Genomic DNA, 22,242 nt, shown 5'->3' with positions numbered 1-22,242 from the left:
TCTCATTAAGTTGCTTAAGTTCTTGCCAAGTTCCAGAGGCTGGCCTCAAACTTGCCATTCTCTTGCTTCAGCTTCCCGAGTCACTGGGATTATGGGTGTGTGCCACCATTCCTGGCTGCTTGTTCCTAATACTTGTGATAGCTTCCCTGATCTTCCAACTCTTCCTTCAACCAGAGTGTAACCCACAACAATCATTAAAATACCATTTCTGTCCTTCCAGTTTCATGGAAGTAATTATTTTTTTCTTTATTTTTCATTATTTATTTACTTCTGTAATAAGGTTTTATGTTGCCCAGGCTAGTCTTGAACTTTTGGTCTCAAGTGATCCTCCTGCCTCAGTCTCCCAAGTAGCTGGGACTGTAGTTCTGTGCCTAGTAGAAGTGGTATATTAAATAATTGAGAAATAGGGCTGGGGTTGTGGCTCAGCGGTAGAGCACTTGCTGAGCGCATGTGAGGCCGTGGGTTCGATCCTCAGCACCACCTATAAATAAATAAAATAAACATATTGTGTCCAACTACAACTAAAAGATAAATATTTTAAAAAAGAAAAATTAAAAATAAATAATTGAGAAATAGTATTACTGAGAGTTTTTTTTTTTAATTAAAAAAGTTTTTTTCTTTTTTTGTTTTTTAGTTGTTGTTGGACCTTTATATGCTGTGCTGAGAATTAAACCCAGTGACTCACACATGGTAGGCAAGTGCTATACCACTGAGCTATAACCCAAGCCCATACAGAGGTCTTGATAGAGCTTGTATGTAAGGGAGTAGGAGTTCCAAGGAGTAATAAAAATGGCTAGTATTAACTGAACATGTCCTCTCTGACACTTTTGAGAGTACATTTATTAATTCTTGTAATCTTCATAATAATTCTATACAGTATGTGAGTCTTTATCCATGTATTACAGAGACCAGGTCAGTGTTCCCTAGACTTTTGAAAACTTTGTAATAAAAATAAATTATCTCAAACTCTCCTTTAAAGTTCTCTGAAATTTCAAAATACATGATTAAAAATAAGTCAAAAGAATGGGATTAGTGTAATTTTGCTTTGCAGCTTTATACAACCCTTCTTTCCCACCTAGCCTTCAGCTATATCGCCTGGGAAGTGGTGGTCCTCTGCCTCCTCCCTAAAACTCTTCACTTAAGTTAAGAATGAGTATTCTTCTGCAGGTAGTGGCTCTGAGGGAGAGTCTCACCTGAAGTGCCTTGCACAAAGTAAATCAACTGTAAACAGTTTGGGGATGGATAAAGAGTTTTACAATGTTCTTGAGCAATTATAGTGAGAGGTACAGCTAGGATGGTGTGGAACAAATGGTTTAATGAATGGTATAGCATACAGTAGAAGGATAAAATAAAACCATTTGGAGTACTCATGTTAAGAAATTCATGAGTAGAGTAGCTTTTTCTGCTGTGATAAAATAGACTAGTTTCACGGTAATAAATATTGTGTGGGAAATTAGGATTTCAAGTCTGCCTTTTGTTGATTACTGGTATCTGTGCAAGCTTATGGAATTTAGTATAGTATATATTTATCCATCTAGTATTTGCTTACTCCAAATATTTTGGGGGACTAGAGATGTAGTTGAATGGTACAGTGCTTGCCTAACATGTTCAAAGTCCTAGGTTTGGTCCCCAGCACTGCAAAAACTTTTTTTAAGTGGTACCAGTTCTCATATGTTTAACATATCCTCTGCCACTGAGTTACATCCCTAGCCCAGACTCCAAATATATAAGTACTGTTCCAAGCCTAGTTATTATCAGTTGACTACTCTTAGGTGCAGTAAAATAAGGAATCAAAAAGAAAAGCCATCTTTTCTTTATGTGGCAAGCACTGTACCAGGTGGTGTTTTACATGTATTATTTACTTCAGTCCTGCATATAGCAATAAGGTAAGTGTACTAACAATGCTTTTTACAAAGGAGGAAACTTGAGACCCAGAGAGGTAAGTTATCATAGAGTCAAGGGGCTTCAAAGACATCCATAGCTCTTTCTCAGTAATTGCTGTTCTTGGTACTTATTGAGAAATGAGTAGGGAAGCCTAGGAACTCACTGTTAATAACATTTGTTGATATGACCTAACTCTATACATTCATTAATTCTACAAATATTCATTGAGTGTTGTTATATATCAGGCATTATACTGGCCAACAAGGAAGAGGAGAGAACAAACCCAACATAATCTTTATCCTAATACAGTTGGGGGTTTTTGTTTGTTTGTTTTTGTTTTTGTTTTTTTGTGGTGCTGGGAATTGAACCCAAAGCCTTGTGCATGTGAGTCTAGCAGTCTACCAACTGAGCTATATCCCCAGCCCTAGAGTTTTTATTTTAGTGGGAATTCGATTTTTAAATTGATTTTTTTTTTTTTTTTTTTTTTTTGCTTTATCGGTTTAGTATGGGTATGTTGTGTGCATATCTGATGCATATACACACATCTGTGTGTGTATGTGTGTGTGTGTAGCTTTGGATTTGTTTTCTAAAAGGGGAAGAAAGATGAAAATGTATATATATTGTGTGTAGATTAATAATAAATTTGAGGAACTACATTGTACTGCACCTTATACCTAGGATTTCAGAGAAAGTCTGTATATTGAAACTTCTTTATGAATTGTACTGACATTCTGCTAAGAAATATTTTTCTCTTTTAAATGTTTCATAATAGAAATTTTCAAACTTATTCATAAATAGAAAGCATATACTAAATCTCCATGTGCCTGTCACTCAGCTTCAATAATTATCATCTCCATTATATACAGAGACAGTTATTGTAGGTAATTGGGTTCAAAATTATTCAATTTATACATCAATCTTTTTAATATAGTTTTTGTTTTGTTTTTGTGGTACTCGGGGTTGAACCCAGGGATGCCCTACCACTTAGTTAAATCTGCAGCCCTTTTTATTTTTTATTTTGAAACAGGGTCTCACTAAGATGCCAAAGCTAGCCTCAAACTTGTGATTCTCCTGTCTCAAACTGGCCTGTAGCTTTATTAGAGGTGTGCACCACCACACTCTAGTATATGTTGTTTTATGCATAACTTTTTTTTTAAAGAGTAATTTTATCTGTAATGCATCTAAGTCAAAGTAAGAAGATAGTCATCTAATGATATAAGCTATTATATTGTGAATCTGTTCTATTAGTGTTTTAAAATGGAAACTTCTTAAGATTCTGAATTAGGCATGTGTGTCTTTATGTTGTATTTAATTGTCCAGCATTAATTGCTGAATGCTAAGTAACATTTAGAGAAAGTCATTTTGATGGTATGGCACACTAATTTGTGACTCTCTTTTTTTGAATTGGGTATTGTTGCCATTGGTTGCATGATTCATTAAGGTAAAGCAATTTTTTTTATGATTGCATACTGTTTTTAATTTATTTCTCTTGTGCAGAAGGAAAAGTATGGATTACAACTGAAACTCCACTGAAATCTATTACAGATGTACAAGGTATGAAGGTCAATAGGACTAAGACGGATAATAATGAAGGACACAAGAATGGCCATGTGAGTAAAGGTCTCTCAGCTGGGTGCAGCGAATACCCAGAAGTAGACAAAATCATGACCAGTGGTGAGGTTTCAGAAACCAGAACATTAGTTTCCTTAGAGCCTTTAACCTTTGTGGACCCTGGATTAACAGAAGCAACTCCTAAAGAAAAAGAATGTGGAGAATTAAAAACTTGTCCTTCTTGGTTGTCATTATTACCAGGGAACAGTGCCATTTCCAAAGTGGACAGTGGGAAAGAAGAATTGTGTAAATTAAGCCTTGTCTGTGAAGCAGATGACAATCACCAACAGAGTCTGGGCCACCATAATGAAAACTGCTGTTCTACATATGATAGTTCCACAGCTATGGGAAATGTAGATGCTGTAAAACCCTTGGAAGAAAATTATGAAATTTCACATTTCACACCAAGTTTGTCTGATCCAGAATCCAGAACAACATCCTTAGAAAAATGTGGTTTTGAAAGCTATGGTTTGTTGAAGAGATTTGCTGAAAAGACAGACAGTTCCTATTTTTATGAGGATGATCAAAGCAAGAACTTGGCTTCTAGAGAAGAAAGTGAAGAACAACTTTTAAATCCCAGGAGTGAAAGAGATGAACTCTTTCTTATTAAATCCAGGCAACCAGAAAAGGATGCCAGTAACTATTGTTCTGGTGAAAAAGAGAGTGTTAATTCCCCAAAAGAAAATATCCACAATAACTGTTGCATTCAAGGTAGAACCCATACAGACAGCTCTAGTTCTTTAATGCCCAAGGCTTTTACTGAAACCACAGAAATAATGTTAAAAAAAAATGATTTGAAAATCACTTCAGATATTCAGGGTAGCTTTACAAACCCTGAGGACCATAGAGAAACTGTTAGTAATATGAAGCATCCAGGTGGACATTCTGAAGAAAGCAGTTTTTCTTCCTTGGTGCAGAATGAAGAGCCAGAACAGACAACCACTAAAGAATCCAGTTTATTAAGTGAAAAGGTTTATAATAAAGACTCTGACTCCTTAGTCAGCATCCAGAGAAATCTGGAAGGTGACACCCAATTAAATGAAGCATCATGTACTGATTTTCTGTCCAAAAGAAAATGTCGTATGACTTTATTGCCAAAAGATGAGATAAGTTCTGTATGTAATGAAGTATCAAAACCTAAGAAAGATATTGTTCAGTTACCACCATCTCTAGAATTGGATTATAGATCTGAGACAGAAAAAGCTATACAGACCTCACATAACAATAGTTCACATTTAGATGAACAGAGTACTGCCCATGAGATGAGTGAATCTTCTGATATCAACAAATTGGTTGTAAACAAAATAGAAAATGAATGTGTTTTAAATCAAGTGTCCCTTAATTCTCAAGACCATGTGAAGTTGCCAACCAACTCCCTACTAAATATAAACAGAGAGATGCCTTTAGCCACAAGCAAAGATGCCCAACAGAGCCAACATCCTCCATTAGAGAATGGAAGATCTGTTATTGCTGATGCTCAAATCATTCCCATTACAACAAAAATGAAAGACATCTCTCCACTAGTTGAAAAAACATGTGGTGCCTCTTCAAACAGTCCTACCTTAAACGTCAACCCAGGAAGCCTAGAAAGAAGAAAAGAAATGACTGACTCAGGAACAGAAGATCTACATCCTAGGTTCCTCCCAAGTACAAAAGAAGAATCTGGCTTTCCTCAAGATGTTTCTGTCACAGAATGTCAAAATGTTCAATCTCAGGATATTCTCAGCTATCATTGTATAAGAAGCAATGCATCAGAAGATAACATGTGTTTTGCTTGTGCTTCTTTTGAATCCAACAAAATCATCCTGAACTCTTCTGTTACAAAATGTGAAGATGGGTTTCTGCATAATGATCACCACTCCCAAGGAATAGAAGACTCCATGGAAAATAGTACCCGTAAATTGAGTTGTACATCAGAAGAGAGTGAAGTTGATAGGAGAGAAACTAAAGGTAGACTTCTGGGAATTAAGATCAGAAATAAAGTGACAGCAGGAGTGTCAGATAGTGGAGCTTCAAACATAACCATTCACACCATTAGTCACATCAAACCCAATGAGGAAGGACTAGAAGGAAAAGAAACAGATATACCCAAAGAGACAGTGTTTTATAAATATAACATCTCTGATTGTGCTACAGGAGAACTAAATCAATCTGCAAACATTCCAAGTCCTGAAACATTGTTGGACAAGGCTTCTACTATTATGTTCTCCAGTTTTAAGAATATAAACCAAACAATTGAAACTCTTGATCAGAAGATAAGTGAAGTCCTTGACTGCCACAGTAACCAAAACAGACCAAATGAGTACAGAGATGAAAATAAATCAGCTGAGGAGGCACGAGATAGTAACCACAGAGAGACCAACATAGATTCTAACAGAGAGGAAAATCACAACAAAAAAGACCTGATAGCCAGTTCAAGCAGTAATAACTCACTGTCTTATGATGGTCCAAAAGAAGGTGATTCAAAAGGAGTCTTTGAAAATATTTCTGGCTCTGCAGAGTTCACAGATGATATCATAGACTTGGTCAATGCCGACTATAATAAAAAGCCTATGGAAGGCATGGTAGACATGAAAGCATTCAGTACACTTAGTGGTGGTGTAAGGCAAGATACACTGGCATCCCATAAAACCTCAAGGAGTACCTCCTCTCAGAGAGGAGAACTGAATGCCACATTTATAGGAACAATTAAACAGGACTCATATCTTCCAAATGCTGCTGCTTCTCCAGTGGAATCCCTTGAAATGAAAAAATCATGTGAGGAGAAAGTATGCAGATCTTTAAAAGACTGTGAAATGGAAGAGTATTCAGATTCTTGTGCTCAGGATATGGAGTCAGTTGCAGATCATGAACCAAATATAAAAATACTGGGTAGAATAAACATGTCTTTAAATTATATTTGTCATGAACACCAAGGTAAAGGAACATCTCTGAAAGAAACACAAGGAATAACTGAAGGATCAGGACTAGAATTAAATTCTGTATTATGCAAGAAAATACCCTTTGAAATTTCCTCAAAAGATTTGATGTTTTCTAGATGCCAAGATGAGACCTGTGTATCCCCAGGGAGCATGAAATCGATTGAGATAATGTCTTTATGTCTGTCTGCTCGAGAAAATTCAGAAACTGATACTAAGATTAAAAAAACTGACCTGAAAAATCTCTTCACACCAAATGAGAGTGAAATGCTGTGTGAAACTATGGAAGACTGCACAGTCCTGCTTGAGATGAAGGAGGGAGGTCTGAGGGATATGAGTAATCCTAGTGAAAGAGACGGTATGCAGATCAGTGTGAAAAATAATATTTGCAAAGATTATCACTCTCAGGAGAATTCTACTGATAGACATTCACCTTTGACAGCAACTAAAGTGAATAGAGAGGAAACTGAAGATCCTTTGAGAGATACATTGGGTCACTTACCTGTCGGGGAGGAATCTAAAGAGATGATTACTGTAAAAGGTGGTAATAGTGCTAATTTGAGGAAGACCCACTTGAAATGCCAAGGCATGCATGCTGATGCTGAAAAACAACAAAGTCAGTGGGTCTTGGACTATATGTTGCCAAAGGAAGAGAAACAAGTACATCAAAAAGGAACACATATGGTTTTGGAACAACGCCAATCATCTAATATGTTGGCTGATGTGGTGAAAAATAAGAACCAACCTAAGGCTAACAAAAATGAGTCTACCATGATTAAAGAAATCACCCTATCAAAGCCAACCAAGGGCAACATTGCCAGACAGTTTCAGAGGTTGGAAGACCCTGAAAAGGAGGAAAGCTTATGTCATCCATTAAAGAAGGATATTGAGTTGTGCACAGGTCCATGCCTTCCTGATGCCCCTCAGAAAGCACAAGACCCCAGGTCTGCTGGGTATGATCAAATACATGGTGCCTTTGTGAACATTTCCTGTCAGAAAGGAATGCTTCCCTTAAAGAAGCAGCCCCATAGAACATGTAAGAAAGTTGCCTGTCATGAGCCAGTCAGCATGAAGAGGAAAATAAGTAAAATCAGAAGTTCTGCCTTCGGAAAGAGTTCCTCTGATCCCATCCCCACAAAAGCACACAGACTTCTCAGCTCATGTGCTGCATCTGCTTCTGCACGATTGGAATCCAAAACAGTACCTACCAAGAGCTTGCTTAGCCACATACCAAAGCAGAGGACTGTTCCATTCCATCCCTTGAGGAGCCTGAATTATAGAAAGCCTACCAAAGAATTAGCCTTACTAAACAAGCTGTCCATCCTTGCCTCCAAACTAGCCCCAGCCATAAAAACCCAGAAACTCAGATATCGGCGATGTTCCTCTGCACTTCTTCCAGTGGCTAAAAGCTACAAACGCCTCAGATACAAAAGGCTTCTAGATGGATTTTCATATAATGCAATGCAGCTGAATCCACATTTGGCAGCTAGTGGATGGAACAAGAGGCCCGACAGTAAGCCCTTGGAACTTCATTCTCTCGAAGCCATCAAAAGGAGCTTCATAGATTTGAGCAACAAGATGCCATCATTGCTGTTTGGTTCTGAAATCCTCCCGGTTTCTTTTCATATGAAACTAGCCCCTGATTACATGACTGAATCCTCACAGACTTTTCCTGAGCACTGTGCTCCAGCAAGGCTTGCCTTAGGAGAGGCCCCCCAGTGCCCATCTCAACCTCCCAAGTGGACCTTTTCTTTTTTCTTGTCCCACAGTTGCCCTGGGATGGCCACATTCAGGGAAGATACTGGCCTCCATAGTCAGGCACACACTCAGGCTTCTCAACAGACTCTAGCTCCTCTCCAAGACTATGGAGGCTCTTCCATAGTCCAGACCAGAGCAGACTGCTCTGTCCTTGGCCTTCACACACTTCTTGCACTTTGTTCCCCGGGATGTTACCGAATCTGGACAAAAAAACGGAGCTTTTCTAGTCACATGCCTACCATGCAGAGGCTCTTCATGACCCAGTTTACACAGGGCTTGAAAGGGTTAAAGTCTCCAGCCTCCATAGCAGACAAGGTCTTCTGTTCTCTGCCCTACTCTGTGGGTAGGGTATTATCCATTTGGAGCCAGCATGGGCCTTCCTCCTGCTCCTTCGAAATCTCTGCTCTCCATTCCAAGCGACCACCAAGTCTGGGCACCATAAGCAGGTAATATCTGTCCCTTGTTCTTTAAAAATGTCCCGTCTTTGCTTCCTCCCACTGGGGAGAGAAAAGGGACTTTTGGCAAGGCCATTTTCAGTCATCTCTGTATCTGCACTTGAGGTTTATTTTGGCAGATCTCTGATGAGAAAAATCCAACAGTACTTCTTAGGTGTGGATACCCATAATTGTCATATAGAATCTGTACCTGTATTCTGGTCATTCTTTTTTCTGTTCATTTTATTCTTCAAACCATCAGTCTTTTGAATCTCTTCTTTTATCATCATGCCCCCAGTTTACAAAGACCATATGGTCATTACAAGTGAAAGACTGTAAATAGTCAAAATGGCTTGTAACTGTATCTTTGTCACAAAGCATATATATAGCAGCATCTAACTCAGTTTTAGGCATGTAAGAATGCAGAATAAGTACTTTTTTTTTTCCCCCTTGGTATTGGGAATTGAACTCAGGGGCACTCAACCACAGAGCCACATCCCCAGCCCTATTTTGTATTTTAATTAGAGACAAGGTCTCACTGAGTTGCTTAGTGCCTCGCTAAATTGCTGAGGCTGTCTTTGAACTCGTGGTCCTCCTGTCTCAGCCTCCCGAGCCGCTGGGTTTACAGGCATGCGCCACCTTGCCCAACCAGAATAAATACTGTTTTAGTAAAGAAATAAATTATGTAAATATCAGCATATCCAGTTTGCGAACTTTTGCATTTCTTTATGCATTTTAGCAGAGAGGTAAATAAATAAAGGGGTTTTGGAAAAATGCTACAGAACCCTAACATTGCTTACTGAAATCAAAAGATTAATTATGTATTATGAGCATTTGTCCTGTAGGTAAAAGAATATTTACTTTTGGGGGGCAAGAGTTACTAGGGATTGAACCCAGCAGTGCATAACCACTGAGCCATATCCCCAACCCTTATTTTTATTTTTATTTTGAGACAGGGTCTCATTAAGTTGTTTAGGGCCTCACTAAGTTGTTTAGGGCCTCACTAAGTTGCTGAGGCTGACCTCAAACTTGCAATCCTTCTGCCTCAGCCTTCTGAGCCACTGGGATTACAAGTGTGTGCCACCACACCTGGCCTTACTTCTCATATCTAGCTTTTAATTTAATTTAAATTCAAGAAGAAGGTGGAGAGGAGGTACTGATAGGGACTTTTTCTACTCATTGCCTCTAAAAGTGCTTTGACATCATGTGTCTGGGCTCAGATAGAAGTTCACTGTTTTTCTAAAGACACTTAGAAGTGTTTTCCAGCAATGTAAAATGTACAACCTCAGAAAACAAGATTTAACAGATTAAATTAATTTATGTTTTCATAAGACATTTTCCTTTGAACCTTATTTTCCAGCACTCTTCACTCTGTAGTATAGGTTGGACAAGCATCAAGCATCTCTACCCACCCACCATTTTTTTTTTTTTTTAACTGGGGATTGAACCCAGAGGTGCTTTATCACTGAACTATCCCCAGCCCTTACTTTTATTTTTTAATTTTGAGACAAGAGTCTCACTAAGTTTTCAGAGCTTTGCTAAATTCCTGAGGCTGGCTTTAAATTTACAATCCTTCTGCTTCCGTCTCCCAAATTGCTGGGATTACAGGAATGCGCCACCATGCCCAGCCTTTTTTGCCTTTATTATAAACGTCGAGACTTAGGCACATGAAGGTTTCTTTCTAAGCTCAATCCCTGAGTTGATTAGGTTTTTCACTGAACTAGAACTAGGATCAAGATCTGCTGGTTCCTGATTGGTCAGGTCTTTTTCCCATATTTCACTCTGCCTTTCTTTCCTACTTGTCAGTATTCCTTGAAAAACAAAACAAAAAAATGAATTATCTATTTTTCCTAGCTACTAGGCACATTACTCTTCTGTCTTTCTTTCTTTCTTTCTTTTTTTTTTTCTTTTCTTTTGTGGCACTGGAGATTGAACCCAGGGCCTTACCCTTGTTAGACAAGTGCTCTACCACTGAGCTATACCCCCAGCCCTTTTTATTTTATTTTTTCTTGGTGCTGGGGATTGAACCCAGGGCCTCATGCATACTAGACAAGACTCTACAACTGAGCTGTGTCCCCAGCCCTTTAATTTTGAGACAGGGTTCCTCTAAGTTGCCCAAGCTGTCCTCAATCTTGCAATCTTCCTGCCTCAGCTTCCCAAGTAGCTGGGATTACAGGTGTGTGCCACCATGCCTAGCTTCATTCTTCCTGTTTGTAAAGGGAAATGGGTTGTATGGTCATCATACAAATACCTTGTTAATAAAGCATGTACCAAGTTTGTATTGATTGATTGTGCTAGGGATTGAATCCAGGGGTGCTTTATCACCAAGCTACATTCCCAGCCCTTTTTATTTTATTTTGAGACAGGGTCTCAGTAAGTTGCTGAGACTGGTCTCGAACTTGGGATCCTTCTGCCTCAACTTCCTGAGTTGCTGGGATTACAGGCATGCACTACCACACTCAGCCTATGAATGCTTCTGTAAGTGATTAATGCTGTTGTTGTTGTTTTATCTTTAAATATATAAATTATAATTATAAAGGAATCAACTTAGCAATTTTCTTCTACATAGCCATGTTTTATGTGCCACTTGGCTTTAAAGAAAATGTTTTTCCATACTATTTTGTAAGATTATACAAAATGGTGAATTTTAATAATACTGAGCTAAGTAGTAGAAGATATTTTTAACTTATTTTTTTATTAACTTATTTTTGTACTAAGGACTGAACCAGAGGCACTTTACCACTAATCTGTACCCCCAGTCCTTTTTATTTTATTTGTTTTTTAGTTTGAAACAGGGTTTGCTAAGTTGCTAAGGGTCTTGCTAAATTGCTGAGGCTGGCCTTGAATTTGAAATCCTCCTGTCTCAGCTTTCCAAGTCACTGGGATTATAGGCATGAGTCACCAGCCCAGCTATCTTTAATCTTTAATATACATACTCAACAACTTGATGAAAAGGTATAAGGCCCAAATTCACTCTTGTTCCCCTCCTTTCTTTTACTACCCTCTGTTTCTCTACCTTCTTTCCATTTAAGTGAGAAAATAATCTTCTGTCAACCTGCATCTGTTTCAGTGATGGGCACATAAGTTTATTTCTCATGAATTAGGAGGTTTTCATCTTTCTTAGGACTTTACATAATGTGCTAATACCCATGATACTCAGAAACCTTTCCTGTTGTCTCACTCCTCTAACCTGCTGCTTTTCTATTTATGATTCACTTCAGCCACACCATGTTACCATATGTGCCTCTTCCAGGCATGGAAGTTACATATAACACCAGCAGCAGTCAGATGAGGTAAGCCTCTGGCACACAAAACTTCAGTTGTAGGGGTGTGTGTGTGTGTGTAGAAAGAGAGATTCTTGTCTTGGTAAATCCAATCTACCTCTCATAGCTGTCTCTGAGATTCAAATGTGCTATATTTTAAGTAGCAACTAGGAATGTATAATCAACACTTTTTAGTTTTTATAAAAGTAAAAATTATTAACCAGTTTATCATGTCAGAAGTCCCCTCTCAATTCAGGACTTATCACTTAGCCAACTTTATTCCCTGAATGAGATTGATCTTAGCACTGTTTATTTGTTCAGTCCACTAAAAGTTTTCTTCCTCCAAAAGTCCATTCCTTTTTACATTTTTTTTTTTCTTAAAAATGCTACAGAACAATGAAATAGATTGATCACATTCTTGTATTTCACATATGTAGACTTAGGCTATATCCCAAAGTGATAAAAAAAAATAGGCTGAATGGCGATGTCGTTCCTGCATAGTAGGGAAGTCTTCAATTCTAGTTTGAATGTTAAGAAAGTGAATGTGCTGGAAGTAGAAAGTGAACCCATCTCATGTGGTTCTTCTCTGGCTTTGTCTCTCTCTCTCTCTATCTATCTATCTCTATCTCTATCTCTCTTTCTCTGATGCTAGGCTAGAGCCTGCACTCACTGCCTTGGTACCAAAGTCTTGCTTGGTAACAGAACCAGCTGTCAGCAAACTCCTGCTTTCAGGCTCTGAGTTCCAAGTTCCTGGGTTTGATGAACTGGATGGTGTGACAGCAGCCTGCCCCCAACCACAGAGCAGCTCTCCGGAACAGAAAGAGGTAAATGTGAAGTGCCAGTGGAGTAAGGCAGTGATGACATTGGGGTCTCCATTATTGACTCACGTTAGGTACAGACTGAGACCCCTGTGAGACTAGACTGAGCCACCTTTAGTTTCAGCAAAGTGTCAGAGAATATGAGTTTTTCTGCTTGGCCAGTAAAGAATGGTTTTTTAAAAATTATTTATTCATCTTAGTTTACTTTTAGAGACAGATTTCAATGTGTTGCCCAGGATGGCCTCAATTCCTGAGCACAAATGAGCCTACTAGCTGAGCCTTTCAGGTAGCTGAGACTACAGGAAAGCACCACCAAGCTCATCTTGGATTGTTTAATTTGCATTGTTTTCCAGATACTTTTTTCTTGGTGATAGCATTTAACAGTGTTTATAGAGACTTGGACCAAAAGAGCCACTTGTGCTAGCGAATGATGGTATTCTTTGTTTATTTTTGGCATTTTGTTTGTTTATTTGTGGTAGGCTTGGGAGTTACCTCCTCAGATCTTTTTTTATTTTTGGTACCAGGGATTAAACCCAGGAGTATTTAACCATGAGCCTCATCCCCAATCCTTTTTATTTTTCTTGTTTTTATTTGGAGGAGGGTCTCACTAAATTGCTTAAAGTCTCACTAAATTGCTGAGACTGGCTTTGAACTTGTAATCCTCCTGCCTAAGCCTCCTGAGCCACTGGGATTACAGCCATGGGCCACCATGCCAGTTTATTTTTCATTTTGAGACAAGGTCTCACTAAATTGCTGGGGCTAATCTTGAACTTGGGATCTTCTTGCCTTAGCCTTCCAAGTAGCTGGGATTACAGGTGTATGCCACCACACCCAGTAGTGTTATTCAATTTTGTAAAATCTGATGCCTTCACTGGTTGCAAATTTTATGAATTAATAATCTCAGTGTCTAAACTAAATGTAAATTCTGCTTTAATAATGTAAAAAGCATAGTTGCTAAAATTAGGAGAGAGAGCTTTGTCATGAGCTACTTACTATGTACCAAGGATGTACTGAGGATGCCATGTTAAGAAAAGGGACTTTGTTTAAAATGTTTTATATCTTGAACATTTTCTTTTCTTTTTTTTTTTTTTTTTTTTTTTGTGGTGCTGGGGATTGAACCCAGGGCCTTGTGCGGGCTAGGGTGTGCTTCCCAGCACACCCTAACATTTTTTTTTTAATTATTTAAAATTTTTTTAAATTATTTATTCATCTTAGCCCTGAACATTTTTTTCTTAATCCATAAAAACAGGCTGAGCCAGAGAAGAGACTAAAGAAAGTCTCACAGATTCGCATTCGGAAAACCATTCCCAAGCCTGATCCTAATCTTACCCCGATGGGCCTTCCTCGACCTAAAAGGTAAGCTTCTCTTTTAATACAAACTGAGTTTTCTTGTGTATATGTGTGTATGTGTTGTTGGGAATTGAACCCAGGGCCTCAAGCACTACTAAGCTATATCCCTAGTCCCCTGAGTTCATTGTTTTTGAAAATTTTTCAAAAATATAATTGTCATGCCCTGCTCTTAACATGTCATTTTGTTTGTTTGTTTGTTTATTTGTTTTGGTACTGGGGATTGAACCCAGGAGTGCTTTATCACTGAGCACATCCTCTTTATTTTTTATTTTGAGACCATTTCTCACTGAGTTACGTAGGGCCCTGCTACGTTGCTGAGGCTGGCCTCAAACTTGCATTCCTCCTTGCTGAGATTGCAGACATATACCATCATGCTCAGCTCTTTAATGTGTATGTGGGTTTGTGGTGGTGGGGGGGGGTTTTTTTTTTTTTTTCCCGTTTTGTTTTTTGTTGTTATTTTTTGTTTTTGTTTTTGGTACGGGGAATTGAACCCAGCAATATTTATATAAATTTTTATCTTGCCTTTGTTTTGGTTCTGAGGATTGAAACCAGGGCCTTGCACCACAGGCAAAAAAGCACTTGCTTTACCAATGAGTTATACCTAAGCTCTTAAAATTCTTTTATTAATCATCCTATAATATATTTTTATTGAGAAATTTTTAAATATTTCTAGTATTGTATATTGAATAATATGTATTTCTAGAATGATATAGATTAAGCATCAGTTATAGTCTTTTTTCTTCCACATTTTAAAATTAGTGCATTATAATGTACATAATGAAGGAATTTGTTGTTACATATTATACATGCAAACATATACAGTATAACAATGTAATTTGGCCAGTATCATTCTCAGCACTTTCCTCCTCCTTTACCACCTCCCATGCATTGGTCCCTTTCTTCTACTGATCTCCCTTTGATTTTCATGAGTTCTTCCCCCACCTTTCTTTTCCATTAAATTCTCTAGATTCCATATATGAGAGAAAACATGATTCTTAACCTTCTGAGTTTGACTTATTTCACTTGACATAATGGAATGTAGTTCCATTTTTCCTGCAAATGACATAATTTCATTTTTCCTTATGGCTGAATAAAACCCCATTGTGGGGTCTAGGGTTGTGGCTCAGTGGTAAAGCGCTCACCTAGTATGTGTGAGGCATTGGGTTCAGTTCTCAGCATCACATATAAATAAACTCATTAAATAAAGGTCCATTGACAACTAAAATTATATATATTAAAAAAAAAAAACCATTGTTACATATACACCACATTTTCTTTTTCATTCATCTGTTGATAGACACCCTGGGTGCTTCTATAGTTTGCCTATTGTGAATTGTGCTGCTATAAACATGGGTATGCATATATCACTGTAGTATGATGACTTTAATTCTTTAGGAGCTACACCAAGAAGCTATACCAAGAAGTCGTGTAGCTCGGTCATATGGTGGTTCCATGCTTGAGGAACCTTCATGCTGATTTTCATAGTGGTTGTACTATTTATAGTCCCACTGACAGTGTAAAAATGTTTCTTTTTCTCCACATCCCTCTCTTGCATTTATTATTATTTGTATTCTTGATGACAGCCATTCTGCCTGGTATGGTATCAGCATCAATGGTATTGTGTCTTATTTTTGTATGTCTGGAGAACCTTGCTTATGTAAATAAATATGGAAGTGAAAAGAGTTTTAATAACGTCAAGTCATTCAATTACTTTAACTTTTTGCAAGTTACATGGTCAAAGATCACAGTGATCTGTCATCATTATATTTGATGAAAGCACTGAAATCATAAGGATTGAAAACCACTGAATCATAAAGATTCTGTTACCCAGGCATTGAAGGCAATTTTTACTGTCTCAGTGTCTGAGAAGGATACCAGATAGATACAATAACTCTCAAATGCCCTAGAAATTTGTATGTTACTGCTTAGATGTACTTTATTTAATTCAATATACAGAAAGGGAGTTGGAAAAGACAGAATTTTTAACAAATTTACCTAAAGATTTCTTTATCTTTTGACAGAATATTTTTCTTACTTTGTCAGAAATATTTTAAAACCCTGAAGTTGCATATTTAGTGCATTAAATTTATGGAAAATCCTTGGTGTGCAATTTAATTGGCAAAGGCAATTTATTATTCAAACCCATCAGTGAAATCATTCTTTTCCTAACTTCTGTTTTGCAATTCAAGTAAGTGTGGTAACTGAACTTTTAAGACAAAAAATACAAAACATTGAAATTAGATATTGAGCCAGGCACAGTAGCCCATGCCCATAATCCCAGCTCCTCGAGACCAAGGCAGGAAGATGACAAGTTCAAGGCCAGCCTGGGCAATTGAGTGAGACCCAATCTCAAAATTAAAAAAAAAAAAAAATGAAGCTCAGGGGTAGAATGCTTGTCTAGTAGCAATTACAAAGCCCTCGGTTCATTTCCGTATAACAAAGAGAGAAAGAAACAGATTGTGGAACATACAGGGTGGATTTTTACCATAAGTCAAAATGAAAGTCATAGAATAATAAAACTTTATTAAAACAACATTATAGGGGCTGGGGTTGTGGCTCAGCCGTAGAGCACTCACAAAGCACATGCAAGGCCCTGGGTTCGTGTCAACTACAACTAAAAAATATTTTTAAAAAAATAATGATAAAATAAAACAACATTATAGGGCTGGGGCTGCATGGCAATTATTGTATAATTTTTGGTTTTGGTAATAATAGAAATTGGAAAGTGAATTGAGGAATAATTGAATTAAATATTTCAGTGTATGATTTGATAAAATTTTATAACTTATTTGAAAGAAGTCACTTTAGCTAGGCACGATGGTGCACACCTTAATCCCAGCCACTCGGGAGGCTGAGGCAGGAGGATCATTAGTTCAAAGACAGCCTAAGCAAAAGTGAGGTGCTAAGCAACTTAGTGAGACCCTGTCTCTAAATAAAATACAAAATAGATCTGGAGATATGGCTCAATGGCCGAATGCCCCTGAGTTCAATCCCCAGTATAAAAACAAAAAAACACTTTTAAAAAAAAAAAAATTTATTTATTTTATTTTTTGCAGTGTTGTGGAGCAAACCCAGGGCTCTGATTATGCTAGGCAAATGCTCTACCACTGAGCCACATCCCCAGCCCTATTTATTTATTTTTTCATAGGCTGGGGATTGAACCCAAGACCTTGTGTATAATAGACAAGTAAACTGAGCTATGTACCCAGCCAATAATTATTTGATAGTTCTAATAAATATTCCAGCCTTTTTTTTTTTTAATTGGTGTTTTAGTCACCCTTTTTGATGCTGTGACTAAAGGATCTGACCAGCACAACTATAGAGGAGGAAGAGTTTATTTGAGGGCTCACAGTTTCAGAGGTTTTAGTCCATACAAGGCCAGCTCCATTCCTCAGGGCTCAAGATGAGGCTGAACATCATGGTGGGAGAGGGTGGCAAGTTCAAGGCCAACCTGAGCAATTTACCAATACTGCCTCAAAAATAAAAATTTCAAAGAAGGGTTGAGGGTCTAGGTCAATGAAAGAGCACCTAGCATGGACAAGGTGCTGGGTTTGGTTCCCAGTACCACAAAAAAGAAATTGATACAATAATTATTTCTAATAATTTATCATTTCTCTGTTTAAGAAAAGGCATGTATAAAGCTATTTACTGAATCACTGTAATAACAAAAGATCAAAAACAACATTTCCACAACACAGGCTAATTAAATATAGTACATCCATTTAGAAGAATAAAATGTCATATTGTCTTTTAAAAAAAGAAAACAAGGGCTGGTGGTGTAGCTCAGTGGTGGAGCCTAGCATCTAAAAGGGCCTGAGTTCAATCCTCTGACCACACACACACAAAAAAAAAGGCAGTACTTTGAGTACCAGAAACCAGAATCCTTTGTATACCAGTGTCAGTGATATTCTCACATAATGTTAAAATAGAGCCCACCTGTCTATAGAATGCTGTATTTGGAATAGTATAAAAGGAATTTTAGGGACATACTCTTTTTCTCAGTGTAGGAGATCAAACTCCTGAACCTCACCATGCTAGTCATATAGTCTACCACTGTCATTACTGCCCCAGCCCTAAATGTTTTTTCTTTTTTCTTATTTTCTTTTGCAGGACTTGGGGTTGAACCCAGGGACGCTCTTCCACCTTGCCTATATTCCCATCCCTTTTGACATTTTTTGAGACAGTCTCCCTAAGTTGCCTAGGCTGGCCTTGAACTTGGAATCCTCTTGTCTCAGCCTCCTGAGTCTCCAGAATTAAATACCCAGCCCTAAATGTTTCTTAACACTTCTGTTTTACATAAACCATTTCTGCAGTAAGATCTACCATAATTTTTACAGAGAGGATTGCTGAGTATTGAACCCAGGGCTTCTCACACTTAACGTACCCACTACCACCGAGTTGCACCTCCAGCCACCATACATACTTATAAATTAGATGCATAATTTCTCAGAAACTAAATTTGAACTCACCCCAAATGCCTGATATCTTGTCTTGGCCTTATTTATAGATTTTCTTTGCTTTAGATCAGAGTATAAAAGCCATTGTCACCCAAGCAGTTTGGTCATCTTAGGGATTTAGTGTCCTTTAGTTATTTTCTAGAAAATAAATAAATAAATATTATCAAAAATTTTAAGCTGTATCCTCCTCAGTTTATATCAACATATCTCAGCATCAAGACCATACCTTGCTGCTAGGGGTATAGTTCATTAACAGAGCATTTGCTTCTTAGTATGTGTGAGGTCCTGATTTCAATGCCTAGCACCAAAAAGAAAAAGAAAAAATATGCCTCATGCAGATAGTTTTTAGTGCCTTCCTCACTATGAAAACTTCATCAATTATGTATTATAGAAATGTGTTAACTTGAGTTGTATTTAAGTTTCTGCTACAGTTTCATCATAAGATGGTGTGGCCAAAACTGCTCTTAAAAATTCAATTGTTGAGATTTGTCACAAAGCCAGTGAGTGGCAGAACTAGATTTTGTATATTTTTGTTGGTGATGCTTGCAATTTAACCTAGGGTCTTATGCATGCCTATGGACGTGCTTTACTACTGAGCAATTCCCCAGTCCCAGAATTCAGTTTTTCTCAAATCAGGTTCATTGTTTTCTTTACACTACATATTATAGGGTTTTGTTTGGTTTTCCTGTTGTTTTATGTTTTTCTGGAGCTAGGACTAACAAATAGGGCCTCTACAAGCTAGGCAAATGCTCTACCCCGGGTTATATCCCCAGCTGTTAACATCTGAGTAATCAAAATAAAACCTAAATAATGTTTTTTAACAGTAGGTTATGTAGAGCTAGAAGTAATGAACAGAAGAATACACTGGAACAAATTTTTGAGAAGGAAATATAGAAATAAAAATATGGAAAGTATAATAAAAGGAGGGTAGGAAGTAAAGAAAGGAGAATTTAAAAATCTAGGAGGCATAGTTTTAAAAAGATAAAGGATAATAAAAGGTATGAATATTGGGCTGGGGACGTGGCTCAAGCGGTAGCACGCTCGCCTAGCATGAGTGCGGCCCGGGTTCGATCCTTAGAACCACATACAAAGAAAGATGTTGTGTCCGCCGAAAACTGAAAAATAAATATTAAAATTTTCTCTCTCTCTCTCTCTCTAAAAAAAAAAAAAAAAAGGTATGAATATTGAGCAGGATCAATAAAAAGAATAAATTTCATAGCTAATTTCATCATAAGAAAATTTTAGAATTCCAAAGACAGAAAGATCTTTTTTTTTTTTTTTTTTAATCTATTTTTATGTGGTGCTGAGGATCAAACCCAGGGCCTCACATATGCTAGGCAAGTGCTCTACCACTGAGCCACAACCCCAGCCCCAAGACAAAAAGATCTTAAAAGGAACAGAAAACATTATGAATATAGACATGAAATCCTCAGCAAAATATTAGTAAGCTATTTCATGCTTCTATGATTATGTTAAAATGAACCCCAAGCTGGTTTTGGTGGGCATGCCTGTAATCCCAGAGGCTAGGGAGGCTGAGGCAGGAGGATGGTGAGTTCAAAGCCAGCCTCAGCAACAACGAGGCACTAAGAAACTCAGTGAGACCCTGTCTCTAAATAAAATACAAAATAGTGCTAGGGGTGTCGCTTAGTGGTTGAATACCCCTGAGTTCAATCCCTGGTACCCCTCCAAAAGATAAACCCTGATATTGTGTGTATCCATTATAAGAACTAATAAAAAAATTTCAGGGGAAAAATACTAACAAATTGAATCCAACAGCATATTAAAAACCCAAAAGCATTTATTCTAAGAAGACAAGATTGGTTGAACATAGGAAATCAATGTAATATGCATATAATAGTATAGAGGGAGATTTAACCACATGATCATCTTAATTGATGCAGAAAAAGTATGAAAAAATCCAACCCCCTTTCATGGTGAGAAACACTCTCTAAACTCGGAATAGATGGAACCATCTTCAAATTAATCTACAAAAAACCTGTAGCTCGAATCATACTTAAAGATGAAAGGCTGGAAGCTTTATTCTAAGATGAGAAACAAGACAAGTTTATCTTCTCTCACCATTTCTTTCCTTCCTTCCTTCCTTCCTCCCTTCCTTCCTTCCTTCCTCCCTCCCTTCCTCCCTTCCTTCCCTCCCCTCCCTCCCAGGGCCTTGTGCATACAAGGCAAGCACTCTACCAATTGACCTATATCCCCAGCTCTCCCACCATTTCTATTTAACACTCCACTAGAGTTTTTAGCCAGGGCAATTAATCATGAAAATAAAATACTGAGCTCAGGGTATTGCTTAGTAGTAGAGCATTTACCTAGCATGTAGAAGGTCCTGGGTTCAATACCCAGCACTGCAAAAGAATAACAGTAATAAATACATAAATAAAATATAAACAGCATTCATATTGTAAAGGAAGTGAAACTATCTTTAGTCACAAATGAAAATATCTATGGAAAACTATGGAATCTACACTATTAGAACTAATGAAAGAGGGGCTGAGGCTGTGGCTCAGTGGTAGCACACTTGCCTGGTATGTGTGAGGCACTGGGCTCAGTTCTCAGCACCACATATAAATAAATAAAGTTCTATCAACAACTAAAAAAAAAATTTATAAAAAGAACTAATGAATCATCAAGGTTGCAGGATATAAGATCAGTATACAAAATAATAATACAAAATTGTGCACTAGGAGTGAACCATTCAAAAATAGGTTTGGGGAAGACTTGATATTCTCAGGGTATCGTTACTGTCTAGAGCATTGTACAGATTTATTGCAAACCGTCAAAATGTCTATTGCCTTTTTTTGAGGAAACTAACAAATGGATCCTAAAATTTATGTGAAAATAGGTGACCCAGAACAGCTAAATCAATCTTAAGAAAAGAACAAAGTGGAAGATTCACAGTCCCCTGTCTCACAACATACTACATGTAGAGCCATTATGTTAAGCAAAATAAGCCTGACATAGAAGGTCAAGGGTTGTATATATTCTCCCATATGTGGAAATTAGAGGGGAAAAGGGAAAGAAAGGTGGTAGGGATGTTTCTCAAAACACATAGAATGTTTGACACCTGTTGAGAGCCACAGCCGAAGGGGCCCCAGCAAACTTCCAGCTGCCAGCAAACTTACAGCTGCCAGCTGATGATTGGCTCACAGCGGCCCCAGCAACATCTAGCTGATTGGCTCCTCTGCGGTGATGCTCATTGGGCTGTTTCCCTGCCCTTTCAGACCACGGAGCTGCTCATTGGGGGACTTTTTTGGCTCCGCCCACGTGACCCAGCCAGTCGGCCTCAGCAGGAGGATTGTGGGAGGTGGAGATAGAGGCTTGTGTTGGAGAGAGAGGCTTGTGGAAAGCAGGTGGTGGCAGTTGGGGCTCTGAGGGTTTTTCCTGAGAGGCTGTTTTGTTTAGCGTGTGTGGTTCTAAAAATAAAGTTAGTTTCTTTTGACAAGTGGCTCCTGATTGTGCCCAGCCAGACTGCGGCAGACACCCAGAGTAAATTTTGAGGGGTAATGATGCACCTATGTAGCTTCATCTCGAGCCAAGTATTGACAGTGAGGGAAGTCATGCGTGTGTAGGGACAGGTACAATGGGAATATATTTTCTACTCAGTTTTGTTATGAACCTAAAAAGTCTCCAAAAATAAATTCTACTAAAAAAGAAAAAAAAATAGCCCACAAAATTGGAGAAATTTGTAAACCATATGTAAGAAGGGTCTAGTACCCTTAATATATAAAGAATTC

General features: G+C 37.9%; 1 protein-coding gene across 7 annotated transcripts in view; it reads left to right on the top strand.

Annotated features, from left to right (window-relative positions):
* Positions 1 to 22,242, top strand: part of Prr14l (proline rich 14 like) — a 66,316-nt gene that overhangs the window by 34,894 nt on the left and 9,180 nt on the right. For 4 of the 7 annotated variants that reach the window (XM_071615598.1, XM_071615596.1, XM_027953383.2 and 1 more), the window contains 4 exons: positions 3,382 to 8,617; positions 11,827 to 11,898; positions 12,521 to 12,692; positions 13,936 to 14,042. In XM_071615598.1, coding sequence (XP_071471699.1) covers positions 3,382 to 8,617; positions 11,827 to 11,898; positions 12,521 to 12,692; positions 13,936 to 14,042 — 5,587 coding nt within the window. Of the gene's footprint in view, positions 1 to 3,381; positions 8,618 to 10,971; positions 11,078 to 11,826; positions 11,899 to 12,520; positions 12,693 to 13,935; positions 14,043 to 18,146; positions 18,628 to 22,242 lie in introns of those variants that run through there. The other 3 variants (XM_071615590.1, XM_071615584.1, XM_071615608.1) reach the window with 3 other exon arrangements.

This window comes from Marmota flaviventris, chromosome 1, assembly GCF_047511675.1.
Source record: "Marmota flaviventris isolate mMarFla1 chromosome 1, mMarFla1.hap1, whole genome shotgun sequence".
NCBI classification, from domain to species: Eukaryota; Metazoa; Chordata; class Mammalia; order Rodentia; family Sciuridae; genus Marmota; species Marmota flaviventris.
This window is presented reverse-complemented; position numbering and strand designations above follow the sequence as displayed.